General features: G+C 43.7%; 1 protein-coding gene across 2 annotated transcripts in view; it reads right to left on the reverse strand.

The window, feature by feature from the left end:
* The window catches only part of Slc39a9 (solute carrier family 39 member 9), a 46950-nt gene extending 29257 nt beyond the window's left edge, over nucleotides 1–17693 (reverse strand). The window contains exon 1 of one of the 2 annotated variants that reach the window (XM_052739439.1): nucleotides 16892–17675. In XM_052739439.1, coding sequence (XP_052595399.1) covers nucleotides 16892–16987 — 96 coding nt within the window. In that variant the 5' untranslated portion in view covers nucleotides 16988–17675. Of the gene's footprint in view, nucleotides 1–16891 lie in introns of both variants that reach the window. The other variant, XM_052739442.1, reaches the window with a different exon arrangement.
* Nucleotides 17694–17781: the final 88 nt, after the last annotated feature.

Genomic DNA, 17781 nt, shown 5'->3' on the forward strand with positions numbered 1-17781 from the left:
AAGAGTGCTGCTTACTGGCTTGCTCGGCCTGCTTTCTTATAGAACCCAGGGCTACCTGACCAGACATGGCACCACCCACAAGGGGCTGGGCCCTCCCACATCAATCATTAATTAAGAAAATGCCCTAAAAGCTTGCCTTCTGCCCAGTCTTATGGAGACATTTCTCAGTTGAGGCCCCCTCTTCTGTGATGATTCCAGCTTGTGTCAAGTTGACATAAAACTAGCCAGCACATCATCACAATCATTTTAGACTCAATCTGATTTATTTCAAGCCTAGAGATAATGGCTCTATGGTGTCTGTATGGCTGTATTCTCTCATATAACTTTACAACCAGGAATTCAATCTCAAATTATGTGTTTATCAAAGTTAACAAAGTGCTGGCAGCTCCTCTCCTCTGCCTGTGGTAAATCACTAAAAGAGTATATTTAAATGAAGAACTACAAACTCCAGGTAGATTTCAAGATGGGACAAGAGCTCCCCAAGCAATAGTGCCTGTCAAAATAATGAACTGTTTTCTCGAGAGAGGCATGAGCTGTGCAGTGCCATTGGTTTTGTTACCTCACTTTAGAACTTCACAGTTGTAGCTGATTGGGCTGAAGAATCAGCCAGCTGTATTAATTAAAACAACAGCTTGCATCAATGCCATTAGCTATCAGTGCAAAGCTTTGAAGTCTGTTTAATTTTCTTGGCAAACAGCAAGAAAATTAAACAGTTTTTCTTTTCCAGCTCATAAAACAGTCAACAAATTATTCTGCTCAACCAAATACAAACCAACACTTTTAGAAGCTTTTGATAACTGAAAATTCCTGTCTCTATCCTTGTGTCTGAGCCCACTTCAGTACTCAAAGCATCAGCAGTGTCCTAAAAAAGCAGAGGTCAATCTGCTAGAACAAGACAGATCCCACCCAAGCACTGAGGAGATACTGAGGATATGGAATAACTCTTGTTCAAACAACAACGCTGCTCTCCACTACATGATCTGTCATTAAGGATTAGTAACTCAGATCTGGGTTTTGTTCAAGTTCTTCTACTGACACAAGGTGCCCCAAAGCTCCTGGGCTCTAAGAGGCGGCTGTATGACCTCCCATGCTTCTGTGTCCTCTCTGTAAACACTGCCATTATTACCGCACAGCAAGAGGACGTTAGCACAGTCTGCACAGAGACACTGCTAGTGCTTATCTTCAACATCACGTGGTGCACACACACACAGAGCTTCTAACAATGGGGATATGCGTGGAGGAGCAGCTTAAATAGTGGCCGGGGGCATCTAGACTTGCCTTTTCTAATTCATTTAACATAAAGATGAATGAAGCCTTCCCAGAAGTAATGATAAGCATGCACTTTATTAATGCCACTTCCTCCAATCTTGGAAGATAAGACTAATCTGTTTTTCTTTCTAAACATAAAAGAACTAAACATGCCAGCCAGTGGTGACATATATTTGGAAGCAGAGGTCTTTGAGTTCAAGGCCAGCTTGGCCTTCAGAACATTCCAGGACAGCCAGGGCTACACAGAGAAACCCTGTCTCCAAACACAAAACAAAAAGAACTGAACATAAAAACAAATCGTGTGTAGATTCTTTTTTTGTTTGTTTGTTTTTTTTTTGGTTTTTCGAGACAGGGTTTCTCTGTGTAGCTTTGCGCCTTTCCTGGAACTCGCTTTGGAGACCAGGCTGGCCTCGAACTCACAGAGATCCGCCTGCCTCTGCCTCCCGAGTGCTGGGATTAAAGGCGTGCGCCACCACCGCCCGGCTGTGTGTAGATTCTTTCAGCTGACCATAAAAAGAAAAGCAGAAACCCACTAGCAAAGAAGCTGGGGAAATACTGGCAATAAGTGTACCAAGAATATATAGAGTCCAATGAACAGACTAAAATAGTATTTTTTCCCTATTAAAGTTTTTTTTTAATGAACAATAATGTGAAAATAAAGTGTCATTTGCATTTGTTGGCAAATATATTCTTAAAAGATTAAGAACCTTCTTAGGAACCTTTTATTCATCATTCTTTTTTTTTTTTTTTTGAAGGCAGGGTCTCTCCATTTTGTAGCCTTTCTGTCTTGGAATTCACTGTGTAGACCAAGCTGGTCTCCAACTCACAGACCTCCACCTGCATCTGCCTCCAAAGGGGTGAGCCAGACCACTACACCTGGCTCCATTATTCTGAATCTTATCATGTCAAAAACAAATGAACACACAAGACTTTCAGTATATAAAATGATTGAATGTAGTAAGACATTTGAAAATGCCTGTATTAAATCTGAACAACAAAGGAAATCAAGAGGGAAATAACTCCCCAACAAAAAGGAAAATGTAAATTATACCTACGGTACCTATGCAACCATGTTAAAAATACAAACAGAAGCAAATGGATATAAAATGTTATTAGTGACCCTACCAAGCTGTAGGAAAACATTATTTTCTTTTCCTTCTACACATTATATTAAATGTCCCACAAACAAACTATCTATAATTGATATAGATATATATATATAAACAGGCCTTTCCAAAAAAAAATAATAAAAAGTGCTGGAAGCAGGAGAGATGGCTGAGCAGTTAAGAGAACTGGCTCTTAACCCAGAGGACCCAGGTTCCATTTCCAGAACCCACATGGCAGCTCACAACTGTCTATAACTCCACTTCCAGAATATCAGATACTCTCTTAGACATGCACGCAGACAAAGCAACCATACACATAAAATAAATCATTTTAAAATGCTAACTACAGGCTGGGAATGTAGCTCAGTGCTTGCCTAGCATGCATGAAGCACTGGGTTTAATCTCCAGCACCACAGAAAATGAAACATGGTGGCACACACCTGTAATTCCACCATTAAGGTGGAGGCAGAGGTTTCAAGGTCCAAGGTCATCCTTAACTACTTAGCAAGTTCCAGGGCACCCTGGGCTAACATCAGATCTGTCTCAAGGGAGGAAAGAAGCATATCTTTAATCCCAGGAGGCAGAGGAAAGTGGATCTCTGTTAGTTCTAGGCCAGCCGGGTAACATAGTGAAATCTTGTCTCAACAACAAAAACTGCTGGGAGCTGGAGAGACAGCTCAGCAGTTAAGAGTGCTTACTGCTCTGTCTGGGAAGGTCTGGATCCCAGCACCTACACCAGAGGCTTATGAACACTTGTTACCTCAGCCCCAGGGGATCCGGCAACCTCATTCTTGTCTCTGTGGGCACCTCTCTCTCTCTCTCTCTCACACACACACACACACACACACACACACACAGACAGATCAATCGTTTTCTTAGTTGCTAGGTTAACTAGAGACTATATAAACAGGCGTTGAACTTATTATATACTGAAGCTCAGTTTCATCCCTACTTAACAGGGTTTAGACTTCTTCCTCATCAGGGTTACCGCTAAAATCAACACAGAACTGACATGTAAATTCACAGTGTGAGCTACTACCAATTATTGTACTCTGTTTGAATCAGAGAGTGCAATGTCTCGAATATGATCATTAAGATGTTTTCTCCTGGAGGAGGTGGATCTTGGAGGAAGTAGGGGTAAATGTGATCAAAATACACTGAGTGAAATTCTCCAAGAATTAATAAAAATATTTTAAAGATTTTAAATTTTATTTTATACATAGGAATGCTTTCCCTGCATGTATGTATGTGCACCAGGTACATGCCTGGTGCCTATGGAGGCCAGAAGAATGCATAACGCCCCCAGAACTGGAGTTAGGGATGGTTGTGAACCACGACGTGGGTGCTGGAAACCAAACATCTGTAAGAACACATGCAGTTATACTGTGCTGTCTCCATAGCCCCTAAGTGTAGTTTTACAAAGAGAGTTTCTCCTTTACTGAGTGGTTTTAAACACTGCATTTTGAGGTTTTGTGATTAGCTGGAATGCTAATCTCTGCTCTCTGTCATATCCATCTGTCTCTACTAGTCACTGTCCTTTGTCTGTAGACAACTGGGAAAAGCAGCAGACCCTCCAGGTGCTCTCACAACTCAAATCTTAAGTCTCAAAGTGACATTTGGAGGATTTCCTACAAAAATCCAGACTTCCAGTTCTGGAAAACAGAACGCTCTGGCAGTATCCGGCATTATGTATCAAATAGTGGGTGGGTTCTGTTCATCACAGCTCTCTCTCACTACTCCCTAACGACTCCAGGGCAGACACAAAAGGTCAGCGGCCTTGCATCATGATACTGGACTTGCTCACCTATTTCTTTGGTTTTTTAGGACATGGGAGCTTGTGTGTTGCTTCGGCTGGCCTTCAACTTCTTGGCTCAAGTGATCCACTTGTTGCAGGCTCCAGCTTCGCCCCCGTTAAACTCCTGTGTCTCATGCCAGCCTGGAGTGACTGCTCAGCCTTGGTGTTGCATGATTTTCTGAACAATAACCAACAATAACCTAGTTGAATCAGTCAGAGTCCAACCAGGAAAGAGAAACCATATTAAAGTCATTTGAACATAAAGAATAACTTTAACAAGGGACTGAAGCAATGGGGAATTGGCTAGATAGGAAGAATTCTAAAGAATATACAAGTAGCAAATATAAGGAGTGGTGGCTGCCACCTAAGGACAGAGATAAGACTACCTCAAAATTAAAATAAGAAGACTAGGTCCAAACAGTGCAGAAGAGGGCATGGCTGGGGTCCAATGAATAGCAGGAGTTTCTGAGTTACTATGCTGGTGGAAACGCTGGGAACCATCACTCCAGGGCACTGGGAAAAGCTGTTCATGGGTTTCTCACTGGAGACTATCCTATAAAAATCACCCAGGAGGGGTGCCAATGGAAACTGATGCCTGCTGAGTGCCGAGCAGCTGTGTGTGCCCCAAGAGCCTAGGCTGAACGCCCAGCTGCAGTGTAAGTGCCGGGCACAGAGAAGCCTACCCAGAGGCGTAAGACTCCAGGCATGCTGCAGGCCCTGCCAGAGCAGGACATGTGTACAGGAAGGCTGGTATGCTGCAGACATCAGTGCCAGAGAAACTGCCTAGGAGCCTGCTGAGCAAGCAGGCCAGACCCAAAAGGGTAATAGCTCCCTCTTAAATGTCTCTTCAGTATCCTCTATTGACAAGGAGTTAACACCCTGCCAGTTGGCAAAAGGAAACATTTAGAGGGCACACATTTTTGCAGAGAGGATGAAGGCTGAACTTGGAACAAAAGGCACTCAACTGATAACTGGCACAGTGGTTTCCTAGAAGAAGCAGGAGCTTCGGGAGAACCAAGGGCAATGGAGAACAAACAAAACGCTTGCTCTCAGGATGTCTGACTAGTGACAGACTTGTCGGTTCTTTGGATTAACTAGGTTTCAGGATGGTTGAGTTCTAGACAGGAAAGGCATCACCAATACTCTTCTTCCATCGCTGTATAACTAGCAGTTGTCAGTAAGCCACACACATTCTACTCTAATCCCTTTACATGTATGTGCCAGCTCAGTCAGTCCTGCCAACAATCCTAGTATGCCCACTGTACAGCCGGGGAAACAGAGGCCTAGAAGGTAATGTGCCCAGCCTCACATAGCCAGGAAGTGGCAGAGCACTGACTCGCACCTATGACATCCAGCCCCAGAGTTTATCTTAATCATCATGCTACACTGCCTGTTGGTAAAACTTGTTTTGTTGTTTAACAGTTTGGTTTTGTTTTTCCTTTTGGCCAGTCTTCTCCCATTTGGCTGTCAAAGGCATAAAGAAATAAGGCTGAGTGTACAGCTAGATGGAGAGCCCAGGATTAGCTAGATTATAAATACCTAGGATCAGGGCAGCAAGGAGAAACTTCCCATGATTGATATAATCATCTAGACCTTGTCACTCCAAATCCCATATAACTGAGATAGAAGAATTTCTAACACAATAACTCAATACTTCTGGCTCAGGAAGTTAGAACTCAAACACTAGTATTCAAGGATAATTGAGGAGCTTTCTGTTTTCTTTTTTTTTTTTGATTTTTGAGACAGGGTTTCTCTGTGTAGTTTTGGTGCTTGTCCTAGAGCTTGCTCTGTAGCCCAGGCTGGCCTCAGATCCGCCTGCCTCTGCCTCCCGAGTGCTGGGATTAAAGGTGTGCGCCCCCACCGCCCGGCCTTCCCTTGTTTTCTTAAAGTCAGGGTCCTACTATGCAGCCCTGGCTGGCCTGTAACTCACTGTGTAGACCAGGCCAAGCTTGAATTTACAAAACTCTGCCTGCTTCTGCCCATGTGCTGAGACTAAAAGCTTGCGCTATCACACCTGATGCTTCTTTTCCTTTTTCTTTTTTTAAAAGTGCATTCCCACTATGTACACCTGAATGAATGGCTTTGAACTCAAACCTGCCTTTGACAACCCATCTCACCTGGGATGACAGGCATGCATTACCACACCTTGCTGAGGGTTCTGAAATTCCACCATAGATTCTAAGTACCACAGTCAGCACTATTGTTACCTGGAATTTCAAAGTGAGCCATAGAGGATGTTAAATCTCATTATTCAAAAAAGCTTCATCTCGCTGGGCGGTGGTGGCGCACACCTTTAATCCCAGCACTCGGGAGGCAGAGGCAGGTGGATCTTTGTGAGTTCGAGGCCAGCCTGGTCTACAGAGCGAGATCCAGGAAAAGGCGCAAAGCTACACAGAGAAACCCTGTCTCGAAAAAAAAAAAAAAAGCTTCATCTCTAAATTCTTCAATTATGGGGTTGGGGATATGGCTCAGAGTTTGGTAAAATGAAGACCTGAGTTCAGTTCCTTAGTACCCATGTAAAAATTCCGGTGTGATGGTGCATGTCTGTAACACCAGCACTTGGGGGCAGAGACAGGTGGATGAGGGGGAAGGGAGCCTCGATGGCCAGCTGAAAAGGGCAAGCTCTGTGTTCTGTGAGAGACTCTGTGTTCTGTAAGAGACTCTATCCTAAAAAAAAAAAAAAAAAAAAAAAAAAAGGTGGAGAAGCAACTGAGGAAGACAGACAGACATAGACACACAGATACACTTTTCAATTAGAGGCTAGGCTAAGCCTATCCCCACAGGAACATTCTGAATAGTTTTTCTCTTCTTCCCTGTAAAAGGACATCATTTTTTTGCACCAAAATATTGAAAACTGATTAAATAGTGAAGATGCCAAGTTGGAAACTAATCTTAGTTCAAAATGGTAACTATTTCAGATTCCAACTGGGCAGGTGTTACAGGCTTCTGGGCCTTGCACACACACAACTGTGTACCAGGGAGTTTGAAGTCTTGCTACCCCAACTAAGACCACTACAGGAGAGAAACTGGGAAGGCAAAATGTTAATGGTGTTAAGATGCTCCTGATTTGGTAGTGGCAAGAACCCTGTTCTCGTGCTGTCTTTATGGCGCCTATCAGGAAGGGCACTATCTTCCAGTGGACAGACACTCTGACACTGGGAGCCACGGTCTCTCCTCACCAAAGTGCGTGGCTTCTCCTACCTGAGTTCACTTACTTGTAAAGCCACATGAACAATGCCTCTGGATTTTTGTCCTGGGGATTAAATAAGATAAGGCAGTGCCTGGTATACAGGAAGAACTAAATAAGTACACAGCGGGGTAGTGGTGCACACCCTTGTTCCCAGCAAAAAAAAAAAAAAAAAAAAAAAAGAAAAGAAAAAGAAAGAAAAGACTATTTTAATCATACAAGTAAATTTTAATTATGTATATCCATATAGCATCTTAGAAGAAATAAAATTTTCATAAAATATTGAATCTTATTATATCCTGATTTTGTCTCATTTAAACTTAGTTTTATCAGCCATAGGGCATTACAAAACAATAATCTGTAGTTCAGATCTGAGGAAAGACATGTTACTGGTTGCTTTCCACATAAGGATAAATTTACTGAGGTAAAATTTAAAGTCTTAGAACTCAGAAATGAAATTCAAGAGGCACAAAAGATTACATTCTCATAAGGCAATAAAAGAGTAAGACAACAGACAATGCAAAAGGTCCTAGAACTGCACTTGGTCACACCTACCTCGAAGGGGACCCACTGCCAGAGAAAATGCAAACTGAACAAACGTGTTCTGCAAACACACAGCCTTTCATTTGGTGATAAGTCAAAATACCCAGAGATGAATGAATGAATCACTTATTATAATCAGACACAAAGAAAACTTCAAACTGTGAAAGGACCAAACAAAGCTTAAAACTAATATTTAAGTAAAGGAAGAAGAAGTTAAGTGCCAAGAAGATTGCCACAACGGAGGGAGGCTACAGGACAAAGCTTGGCTCTCCAAGGGAAATATTACCTGTGAATGCTAAAGCCAACCACCACAGACCTCTGCAGTACAAACAAATGCTGAACAGTTTCTGTGATTGTGGAGGAGATGAGAGGGAAGCTCCTCATTATTAGATGTTGGTTCTCAGCTGGGCAGTAGTGGTGCATGCCTTAAATCCCAGTACTCAGAGACAGAAGCAGGTGGATCTCTGTAAGTTCAAGGCTAGCCTGACAGCCAGGGCTACACAGATAAATCCTGTCTCAAAAACCAAAACAACAACAAAAAAGTTAGTTCCCAAATAAAAAGTAAACATTATAAAACAGGCTGGGAGTAGTGGCCCATGCCTTTAATCTCACTCTGTGAGTTTGAGGCCAGCCTGGTCTACATAGTGAGTTCCCAGACAGCCAGGGCTACAAAATGAGACCCTGTCTCTAGTAATAATATAATAATAATAATAATAATAAGAAGAAGAAGAAGAAGAAGAAGAAGCAGCAGCAGCAGCAGCAGCAGCAGCAGCAGCAGAAGAAGAAGAAGAAGAAGAAGAAGAAGAAGAAGAAGAAGAAGAAGAAGAAGTTGTTGTCAGAGAGGGTCAGGGAATCGGGAGGAGAGGAAGTGCAGAGGGAGGAGCAACCAAAACTAAGACTATATGAAAAAGCCTTAGAAAACCTCATTAATGTCAAGCTAATAAAAATAAATAAATAATGTAAATGGAAGCACCCTATAAGGATAGATAAAGTTTCTTCAAAAAACTGTAAGTTATTAAATGAAAATTCCAGTACCAGGGGTGGTGTGCTGGCTAGTTTTATGTCAACTTGACACAAGCTAGAGTTAGAGAGGAAGGAGCCTCAACTGAGAAAATGTCTCCGTAAGACTGGGCTGTAGGCAACCCTGTAGGGCATTCTCTTAATTAGTGATTGATGGGGGAGGGCCCAGTCCATTGTGGGTGGTGCCACCTCTGGACAGGTGGCCCTGGGTCCTATAAGAAAGCAGGCTGAGCACCCCTCCATGGACTCTGCATCAGCTCCTGCTTCTAGGTTCCTACCCTGCTTAAGTTCCTGTCCTGACTTCCTTTGATGATGAATGTGATATGGAAGTGTAAACCAAATAAACCCTTTCTTCTCCAAGTTGCTTTGGTCATGGTGTTTCTTCATAGCAACAGGAACCCTAACTAAGGTAGGTGGGCTACCTTTCTACCAGTGGTTGGTCAAGGAGGCTTCTGAAGACCCCCAAACAATATAAGCATTTGTCATGGCTGCTGGTTGCCCACCAGAACTAGATGATAAGACCCTGGTGCAGAAGACAGCATATACTTTGGTTGCAGGAACAGATAAATCAAGCTGGAACTGAGCTGGAAGCTTCCTTCCTGTTAGCTAGCACACACAGTGCCAGAGGATGCTAGGCAGGCTGCTGGAGGAGAATCATCACTGAAAGTCTCAGTTGGCTGTGAATCCTGTGTGCTACACCACCTGCCAGCCAGGCAAGAAGTGCCTAGTGGTACAACAGGAGCAAGTCAGTTATGGGGTAACCCTTATCTGAGTTGAGATCTTCTCCACAGGAGGGTAAATCTACATGATGGCATGTCATAAATACTAGTGGGAAAGCTTCTGCTATTGTTTTGCTAGATAGACGTGATGTGCCTGTTAAATTACTGTTTAAACAATTACATTTATACCCATAGATTAGTGCTGCTGTTAGCTTTGGTCAGAAAAGCTTCTTTTAGCAGTGGCCAGTCATAACTGTGAGACTCTTAATTCAAAGTTCTGAGAATAAGAAACTGGTGAGTGACCTGCCATAAATAGGACTTTTATATCACCCTCTCCAAATTGCAGGGAGCATCATGGAAGAGAGGAGAGAGAAAATTTAAGAACATGTTCCTATGTGGAATGAGGTAGAATGCTGCTTTCAGAACATCACATCACCACCGTACTCTTGCTCACAATGCACCTGTGATTACCAGCACAAAATTGGGCCTGTCAACATCCTGTCATGGAAGGGAAAAAGGCTCATGAACCATCCTTTCCAAAGTCACCTCCTGTAGAACCTATAAGCAGATAATGACAGCTGGGGAAGGAGGGGCTCAGAAGCCACAGCCCAGCCCCTCCCTGTCTATCTACAGATAGTAAATGGTCAGTCTGGGAGGGAGAGAAATTTCTTCAGTGGTACAGCTACAATAACATGCCTGTTATTAACCCCTCACCCAGGATCCCGTAAGCAGCCCTAATGAGAGTCACTGGGTCATCAAAAAGAAAGAAAGAAAGACATAAAAGTGGAGGAGGGACTAGGTAGAAGAAGGGGGTCAGTGGGTAAAGGGGAGCAGGTAAAGGCAACGAGGGTGGAGATGACAAAAACATATGTATGCATAAACAGCCCATAGTGAAACCCACTGTCATGTGTAACTAACAAGTGCTAATAAAAATAAACTTTCAAAATTATAACTCAGGCTCTCTGCTCCTCCCTCTTCAGAGACAGCTGTATCTTCTTGTGCAGTGCCAGCCTCATCCCTAAGACATGATGGTGAAGGTTGGCATGGACAGATTTGGCTATATTGGATACCTGGTTACCAGGGCTGCCTTGACCTCTGACAAAGTGGATATTGTCGTCATCAATGACCCCTTCATGGACCTCAACTACATGGTCTACATGTTCTAGTATGACTCCACCTACAGCAAGTTCCATGGCACAGTCAAAGCTGAGAATAGGAAACTTGTCACTATGGGAAGACAATCTCCATCTTCTGGAAGGGAGATTCCCGACAACATAAATGGGGTAATGCTGGTGCTGAGTGTGTTGTGGCCTCTACTGGTATCTTCACCATCATGAAGAAGGCTGAGGCCCACTGGAAGGGTGAAGCCCAAAGTGTCATCATTTCCACCCCTGCTGCTGATGCCCCCATGTTTGTGATGGGTGTGAACCATGAGACGTGTAACAACTCACTCAAGAAAGACTGTCAGCAGTGCCTCCTGCAGCACCAACTGCTTAGGCCGCTGGCCAAGGCCATTCATGTCAACTTTATCATTGTGGAGGGACCCATGACCACAGTCCATGATATCACAGCTGTGGGGCTACCCAGAACATCATCCCTGCATCCACTTGCCAAGGCTGGGGGCAAGGTCATCCCAGAGCTGAACGGGAATCGGAGTGGCATTGCCTTCTGTGTTCCTACCCTCAATGTGTCCACTGTGGATCTGACATGCTGCCTGGACAAAGTTTCCAAGTATGACGACATCAAGAAGGTAGTGAAGCAGGCATCGGAGGGCCCACTAAAGGACTACACTGAGGACCATGCTATCTCCTGCGACTTGACACTCACTCTTCCAGCCTTGATTATGGGCTGGCATTGCTGTCAATGATAATTCTGTAAAGCTCATTTCCCAGTATGACCATGAATATGGCTACAGAAACAGGGTGGTGGACCTCAAGGTCTCTAAGGAGTAAGAAGCTCTGGACCACACACCCCAGCAAGAACATGAGAGGATGAGAGGCCCTCGGAGGCTGAGGAGTCCCTGTCCCCTACTCAGCTCCCAGCACTGAGCATATCACCTCACATTTCCATCCCAGACCCCCAGAAGAAGGCAAAAGGCTTAGGGAACCCTACTCTCTTGAATACCACCAATAAAGTTCACTGCACCCCCCCCCCCAAATATAAATCAGATGAAGATCTTACAAGGCTTTACAAGCAGTACTGAATCCCCCCCCCCCCCCACACACACACACATTTCAAATGTCCTTACCATGTTCTAGGCCTAGGTTAGGCTTATTCCATTTCAGTCTTACAGCAGCCTGTAAGACTAGCACAGACAAGAGCTGTGTGTTGAACTGCTGGCTCAAACAATGACGCTGATTTGGATTTGTGTTGTTGTTTGTGAGGTTATGATGTAATTACGTTTCTTCCTTCCCTGCGAATCCTTCCATATACTCCTCCTTGCTCTCTTCAAACTCATGTCTTTTTTCATTGTTATTGCATGTATAAGTATATACATATATATTCCTGAATATAACCTGGTCAGTCTGTATAACCTCTCTTGTACATATGCCTTCAGGGATGACTATATGATATTAAATAACCAATTGGTGTGCTCTTCCTCTTTTTTTTTTTTTTTTTTCAAGACAGGGTTTCTCTGTGTAGCTTTGCACCTTTCCTGGAACTCACTCTGTAGCCCAGGCTGGCCTCGAACTCAAAGAGATCCACCTGCCTCTACCTCCAGAGTGGTGGGATTAAAGGCGTGTGCCACCACTGCCTGGCTGCTCTTCCTTCTTGTTTTGGTTTTTGAAACATGGTGTTTTTCAGTAGCTCAGGCTTACTTGAAACTCACTATGCAGCAGAGGCTGCCTCAAACTTGTGATCTTCCTGCCTTGGTCTCTGATGCTGGGATTACAGGCCTGTCCTGATACCAAGTGACCTAGTGTGTCGTCTCTCTGAGATCGGGAGTTAGTTGAACTGAGCTCTAAAATCATCATAACACAAGCACTATCCTCATTTATCTACTATGGACTCACACTGTCTCAACAGATGAAAACTCAAACTGCTCTCATACAAAAAAGTCCCCAGACTCAAAGTATTCGGAAACTTTTTTTTTTTTTTTTTTTTTTTTTAGTTTTTCAAGACGGGGTTTCTCCGTGTGTAGCTTTTGGTGCCTGTCCTGGAACTCACTCTGTAGCCCAGGCTGGCCTCGAACTCAAGAGATCCGCCTGGCTCTGCCTTCCAGAGTGCTGGGATTAAAGGCATGCGCCACCACCGCCTGGCTTCAGAAACTTTTCTAACAATATAGTTATTACAAATACAGGAATAATTTTATGTCTGCTGACTCTATTAACACCTGTGGGATTGCATTTGCTAGCCTTTTGTTCCCCTTCATTTCATTTTTGCAAATGTACTGGTCTGGATTGGAATGGAAATTTAAAACAAAAATAATCCTCAGGCAATCAACCTAAAATCCCACTCTGGCCATCTTTATCTACTTCATGCAAGGATCAGGGCAGCTGCTGAGTGTAAACTAGGTAAGATAAGCTCAGTCTGTTTCCACAGCACTGTTACTAACTGCCAAAGCAAGCTGCTCCTAGGCAACTGAATCTAAAAAAACACAAGATGCCACACAGGACCTCATTTATGGAAGGCCAGCTATGGCCTCCATCACAAGACTAGTTTTTCACTTCCTCATATGCTGAAAAATTAGCATCTTCATTACCATAGTTATATATAATTAATTTGACAATTAAAATTGTTCTTTGTTTCATAAATCAAAAATTCACGAAGGTACAGTCTCCAGGGCTAAGGGCAAAGAAAGTCTCACAAGCATGGATAAGGGTGGTTTGCAGATGAGGAGAAAGTGGGAGAAATCAATGCTGTACACTTTCTAATCGTCGGGTGTAACAAGTGGCCTCTGCTACAGCAACTTCAGAGAACTAGTGTGTAAGAATTAATGGTTCCATTAATCATCTGGCTTTATTTCTGTTCTGAGAAATTCTTCAGATGGCATGGAGGTGTATGTTTTTAATCCCAGCTTTAGGGAGGCAGAGATAGGTGGATCCTTGTGAGTTCGAAGCCAGCCTAGTCTACAGAGTGAATTTCAGGACAGCCAGGGCTGTTACACAGAGAAACCCTGCCTCAAAAAACAGCCAGACTGTGGTGGTGCACACCTTTGATCCCAGCACTTGGGAGGCAGAGGCAGGCAGATCTCTGAGCCAGCCTGGTCTACAGAGCAAGTTCTAGGACAGCCAGGGCTACAGAGAGGGTTTCTCTGTGTAAAATAAAATAAAATAAATAAACAAACAAAAATTTCAAAAACCAAGTTTGAGAAAAAGAAAACTCATCAAGCATGGTGGTTCATGCCTTTAATCCCAAAACTTGGGAGGCAAAGGCAGTTGGATCTCTGTGAGTTCAAGATCAGCTTGTTCTATAAAGTAAGTTCCAAGGAAATCAGGGCTGCTACACAAAGAAACCCTATCTCAACAAAACAAAACAAAAAGCCAAAAAACAAACTATAAATTGCTTACTTGAATTTTACCCTAGCTAAGCCAGGCCTGGTGGTGCACACCTTTAATCCTTGGGAGAAAGAGGTAGGCAGGTAGATCCCTGTGAGTTTGAAGCCAGCCAGAGCTATATAGTGAGACCTTGTATCAAAACAAACAAAAAAATAAAAAAATAAATTTTACCTCAATTAAAGTATTTAAATATACAAACCAATCCAAGCCTCACAAATGTCACCCTAATAACACCAATCCAATTCTAAAACAAGTATAAGAAGATATAGGCTGGGCTGGAGAGATGGCTCAGTGGTTAAGTGCACTGCTGCTCTCCCAGTAGATGGGAGTTCGATTCCCAGCCCAATATGGTGGATCATAATCATCTGTTAAACTAGTTCTAAGGAATCTGATGCTCTCTTCTGGCCTCCAAGAGCACCGGGTACACAAAATACTCACACACATAAAATAAATAAATATTTTAAAAGAAAGAAAGAAAATATGATAGAGGAAAAACAGGAGGTTCAGAAAGCCTAGGCAGGAAAGTAACCCAAAAGAGAACTTCATTGGTCAAGGAGAGCCTCTGCTATCTTTTTTTTTTTTTCTTTTTCTTTTGGTTTTTCGAGATAGGGTTTCTCTGTGTAGCTTTGCACCTGTCCTGGAACTCACTCTGCAGCCCAGGCTGGCCTCGAACTCACAGAGATCCGCCTGCCTCTGCCTCCCAAGTGCTGGGATTAAAGGCATGCTCCAGCACTGTCCGGCGGCCTCTGCTATCTTGACAGAAGACATGAGAAAAAACAGTAACGAAAATTTAAATATGCTAATCTAACAGTAAGTCTGTGGGCTGGATCTGTCTATGAGCTACGTAGTACATGTACTATGTACCCTTGCCACGATGGACAGTGGCTGAGAACAGCTCTGAGTCAGAGCAGCCCATTCCAAGATACTTGGTGAACTTTTCAAGTTACACAGCCTGTTTCCTTGTTGTAGCTCAGGGAGTCTGCTGTGGGTTTTGCCTGTGACAGTGCTGGATACCACACCTAGGCCTTGCATGCTCTAGGCAAACACTATCTGGCTATACCCCAGCCCTTTCAGTGAGTCAAGTTAGGTAATATATAACTTTTTAAAAATGTGTTATTGCTAGGGGCTGGAGAGATGGCTCCGCAGTTAAAAGCACTACCTGTTCTTCTAGAGGACCCGGATTATATTCCCAGCACCCACAGGGTGGCTCACAACCCTTTTTAACCCCAGTTCCAGGGGACCCCAGGACTTCTGGCCTCCAATGACACGAGGCATGCATGTGGTACACAGACAAACATGTAGGCAAAATATCCATAACATATATACACAATAAAATGAAATGTCTTCATGTTATAATTGTATCCCCAAAGGGCACAGATGAAAACGGAAAGGAAAAGGAAGAGCGCAGTCCAAGAGAAGCGTCCCTTTCCCTGGCTGAAGGCTGACCTCCACTGCCTGCCTCACCACCCTCTCCACCCAGGCTGGTGTTTCCACCATCAATGTCCTTTCTTCTGACTCTCTTCAAGGCCTACCTCACGCCTCATCTATCCCTCATCTTCCTTTGAGGAAATTAGTCCTTTCAGGAATAGAACTGAGGCAAGGGCTTATTTCAGTGCTGATCTTGAGGAAAACCCTGAAATTCTCTTGAATGGAGTAGTTTTTCTCCCTAAACCTTTGAGCACTGTGCACCTAGGGAACTCTTTGCGACAATCTAAAGAATAGATGAGTGTGTCCTCTCTCCCCTTCAGCTAACCTGTTTAAGGGAAGACAACCTAACAAATGAACAAGTGTCCAAACATATTAACCAAAAAGTTATTTCTAAGCAAACAGATTTGAAATAATCTCAGAATATCCATTCCAGTTCTTGGCTTCTTTGAAAGAAAATGATAATAACAACCTACTTTAGTTTTTTGTTTGTTTGGTTTGGGTTTTGTTTGTTTGTTTTTTGTCACACTGATTGTAGTACTGACAACTAAGCTTTCCTCAAAAAAAAAAAAATCCATAATTTCTCAAGAAATTGTTATACTGATTTTGACTCACATGGACAAAGTCATAGTCTCCATTTGTTTTTATCTGGTACCTTGGTCTCTTGAAACCTCCGGGAACCATCAGAATGTAACTACCGTGCCTCTCTCTAGGAAAATGCACAGAGCCCCAGTTTTTTTGTATATAGTTTTCAGAGGAGTCTGAACACTCCAGGTTCTTCAGTGGATTATCCACTACTCTCCGTTAAAATTTACAGAGCAGAGCTGGGAGGTGGAGGCACACGCCTTTAATCCTAGCATTTGGGAGGCAGAGGCAAGTGGATCTCTGTGAGTTCGAGGCCAGCATGGTCTACAGAGTTCCAGGATAGCAACAGCTACGCAGAGAAACCCTGTCTTAACAAATAAAAACAAGGGGCTAGAGAGATGGCTCAGCGGTTAAGAGCACGGGCTACTCTTCCAAAGGACCGGGGCTCAATTCCCAGCACCCACATGGCAGCTCACAGCTGTCTGTCACTCCGGATCCAGGAGGTCTGGCACTCTCACACAGACCTACATGTAAGCAAAACACCAATGCACATAAAATAAAAATAAATAAAACTAAACAAAAGAAACAAACAAAATATTTATAGAACTGAACTTTGTTTCTACTGTGAACTGTTACATATCTTTTCCTTAATGAGACCTTAGAGCTGAGAAACAGCTTCTCTTTGCAAATATCACTATGTCTAGCGCCATCCTAACACTTGGCAAAAAACGAGAATTTCTTACCTCTGAGAAATTAACAGCCAAAGGAATGATTCCAGCCACGTAACATCCCACCAACATCGCCAAAGACAGCAGACTAATGGAGAGAAAATCATCCATTCTGCCCTCCTGCAGTGACCCTCTACCACCAGGCTTCAAAATTCCAGCGGTTTGAAAAGGCGCTTAGGCTCTTTAGACGTGTGATTTTTCCAGGAGAACAAGGGAGTTTCCCACTTTTTTCAACCTTGCCACCAGCCGGTGTGTTCACGAATCACGCTGCTCTCCTGCGTACCAAGAAGCAGGCTCCTTTTTGCTGACACTAGCACCAGAGAAAACTTTGCTCAATCTCAGGTTCTTGGATGCCAATCACCGGGATTCCGATGGGTAACAGATGGAGAAACTGTGCGAAAGAGATCTCTTCAATCTTCGGAATGAGGGTGGCAAACCGACCCACTCCCCTAGACAGTGTGTCTGGTAGCAGCAGGAAAAAAGTAAAGCTAAGTGTCTTCACCTCGGTCGGTACCTGGTTCCCTAGGGTGGCCCCGCAGGTGATCCGCCCCCAGGGACCAGCCCACCAGTCCCAGCAAACTCCCTTCCAAGTCTAGCGTCGAGCAAGCTGTCCCGCAAGTCAACAGTGGGCCCCGAGGATTCAACAGCCAAGTCGACACAACGCTGTCTCTGCCCTACACCGGGTGCTGCCCATGGTACTTCCCTCAGCCAGGCCCTGACCCTGAGTCGCCAATACTACAGCTGCCATGGCCGCCAAGTGGCACCTCTTCATTACTCCCACTTCCGGATTGTCTCACCGCCCCCTCTAAAGCAGGACACTTCCGGGTTACAACGGACCTATAGGCCGCGGTAGTTATATTGCCGCCATTTTTTAGAAAGGTTTAAAAAAAAAAAAAAGAAAAAAA

This window comes from Peromyscus californicus, unplaced genomic scaffold (genome assembly GCF_007827085.1).
Source record: "Peromyscus californicus insignis strain IS unplaced genomic scaffold, ASM782708v3 Scaffold_15__1_contigs__length_86483966, whole genome shotgun sequence".
NCBI classification, from domain to species: domain Eukaryota; kingdom Metazoa; phylum Chordata; class Mammalia; order Rodentia; family Cricetidae; genus Peromyscus; species Peromyscus californicus.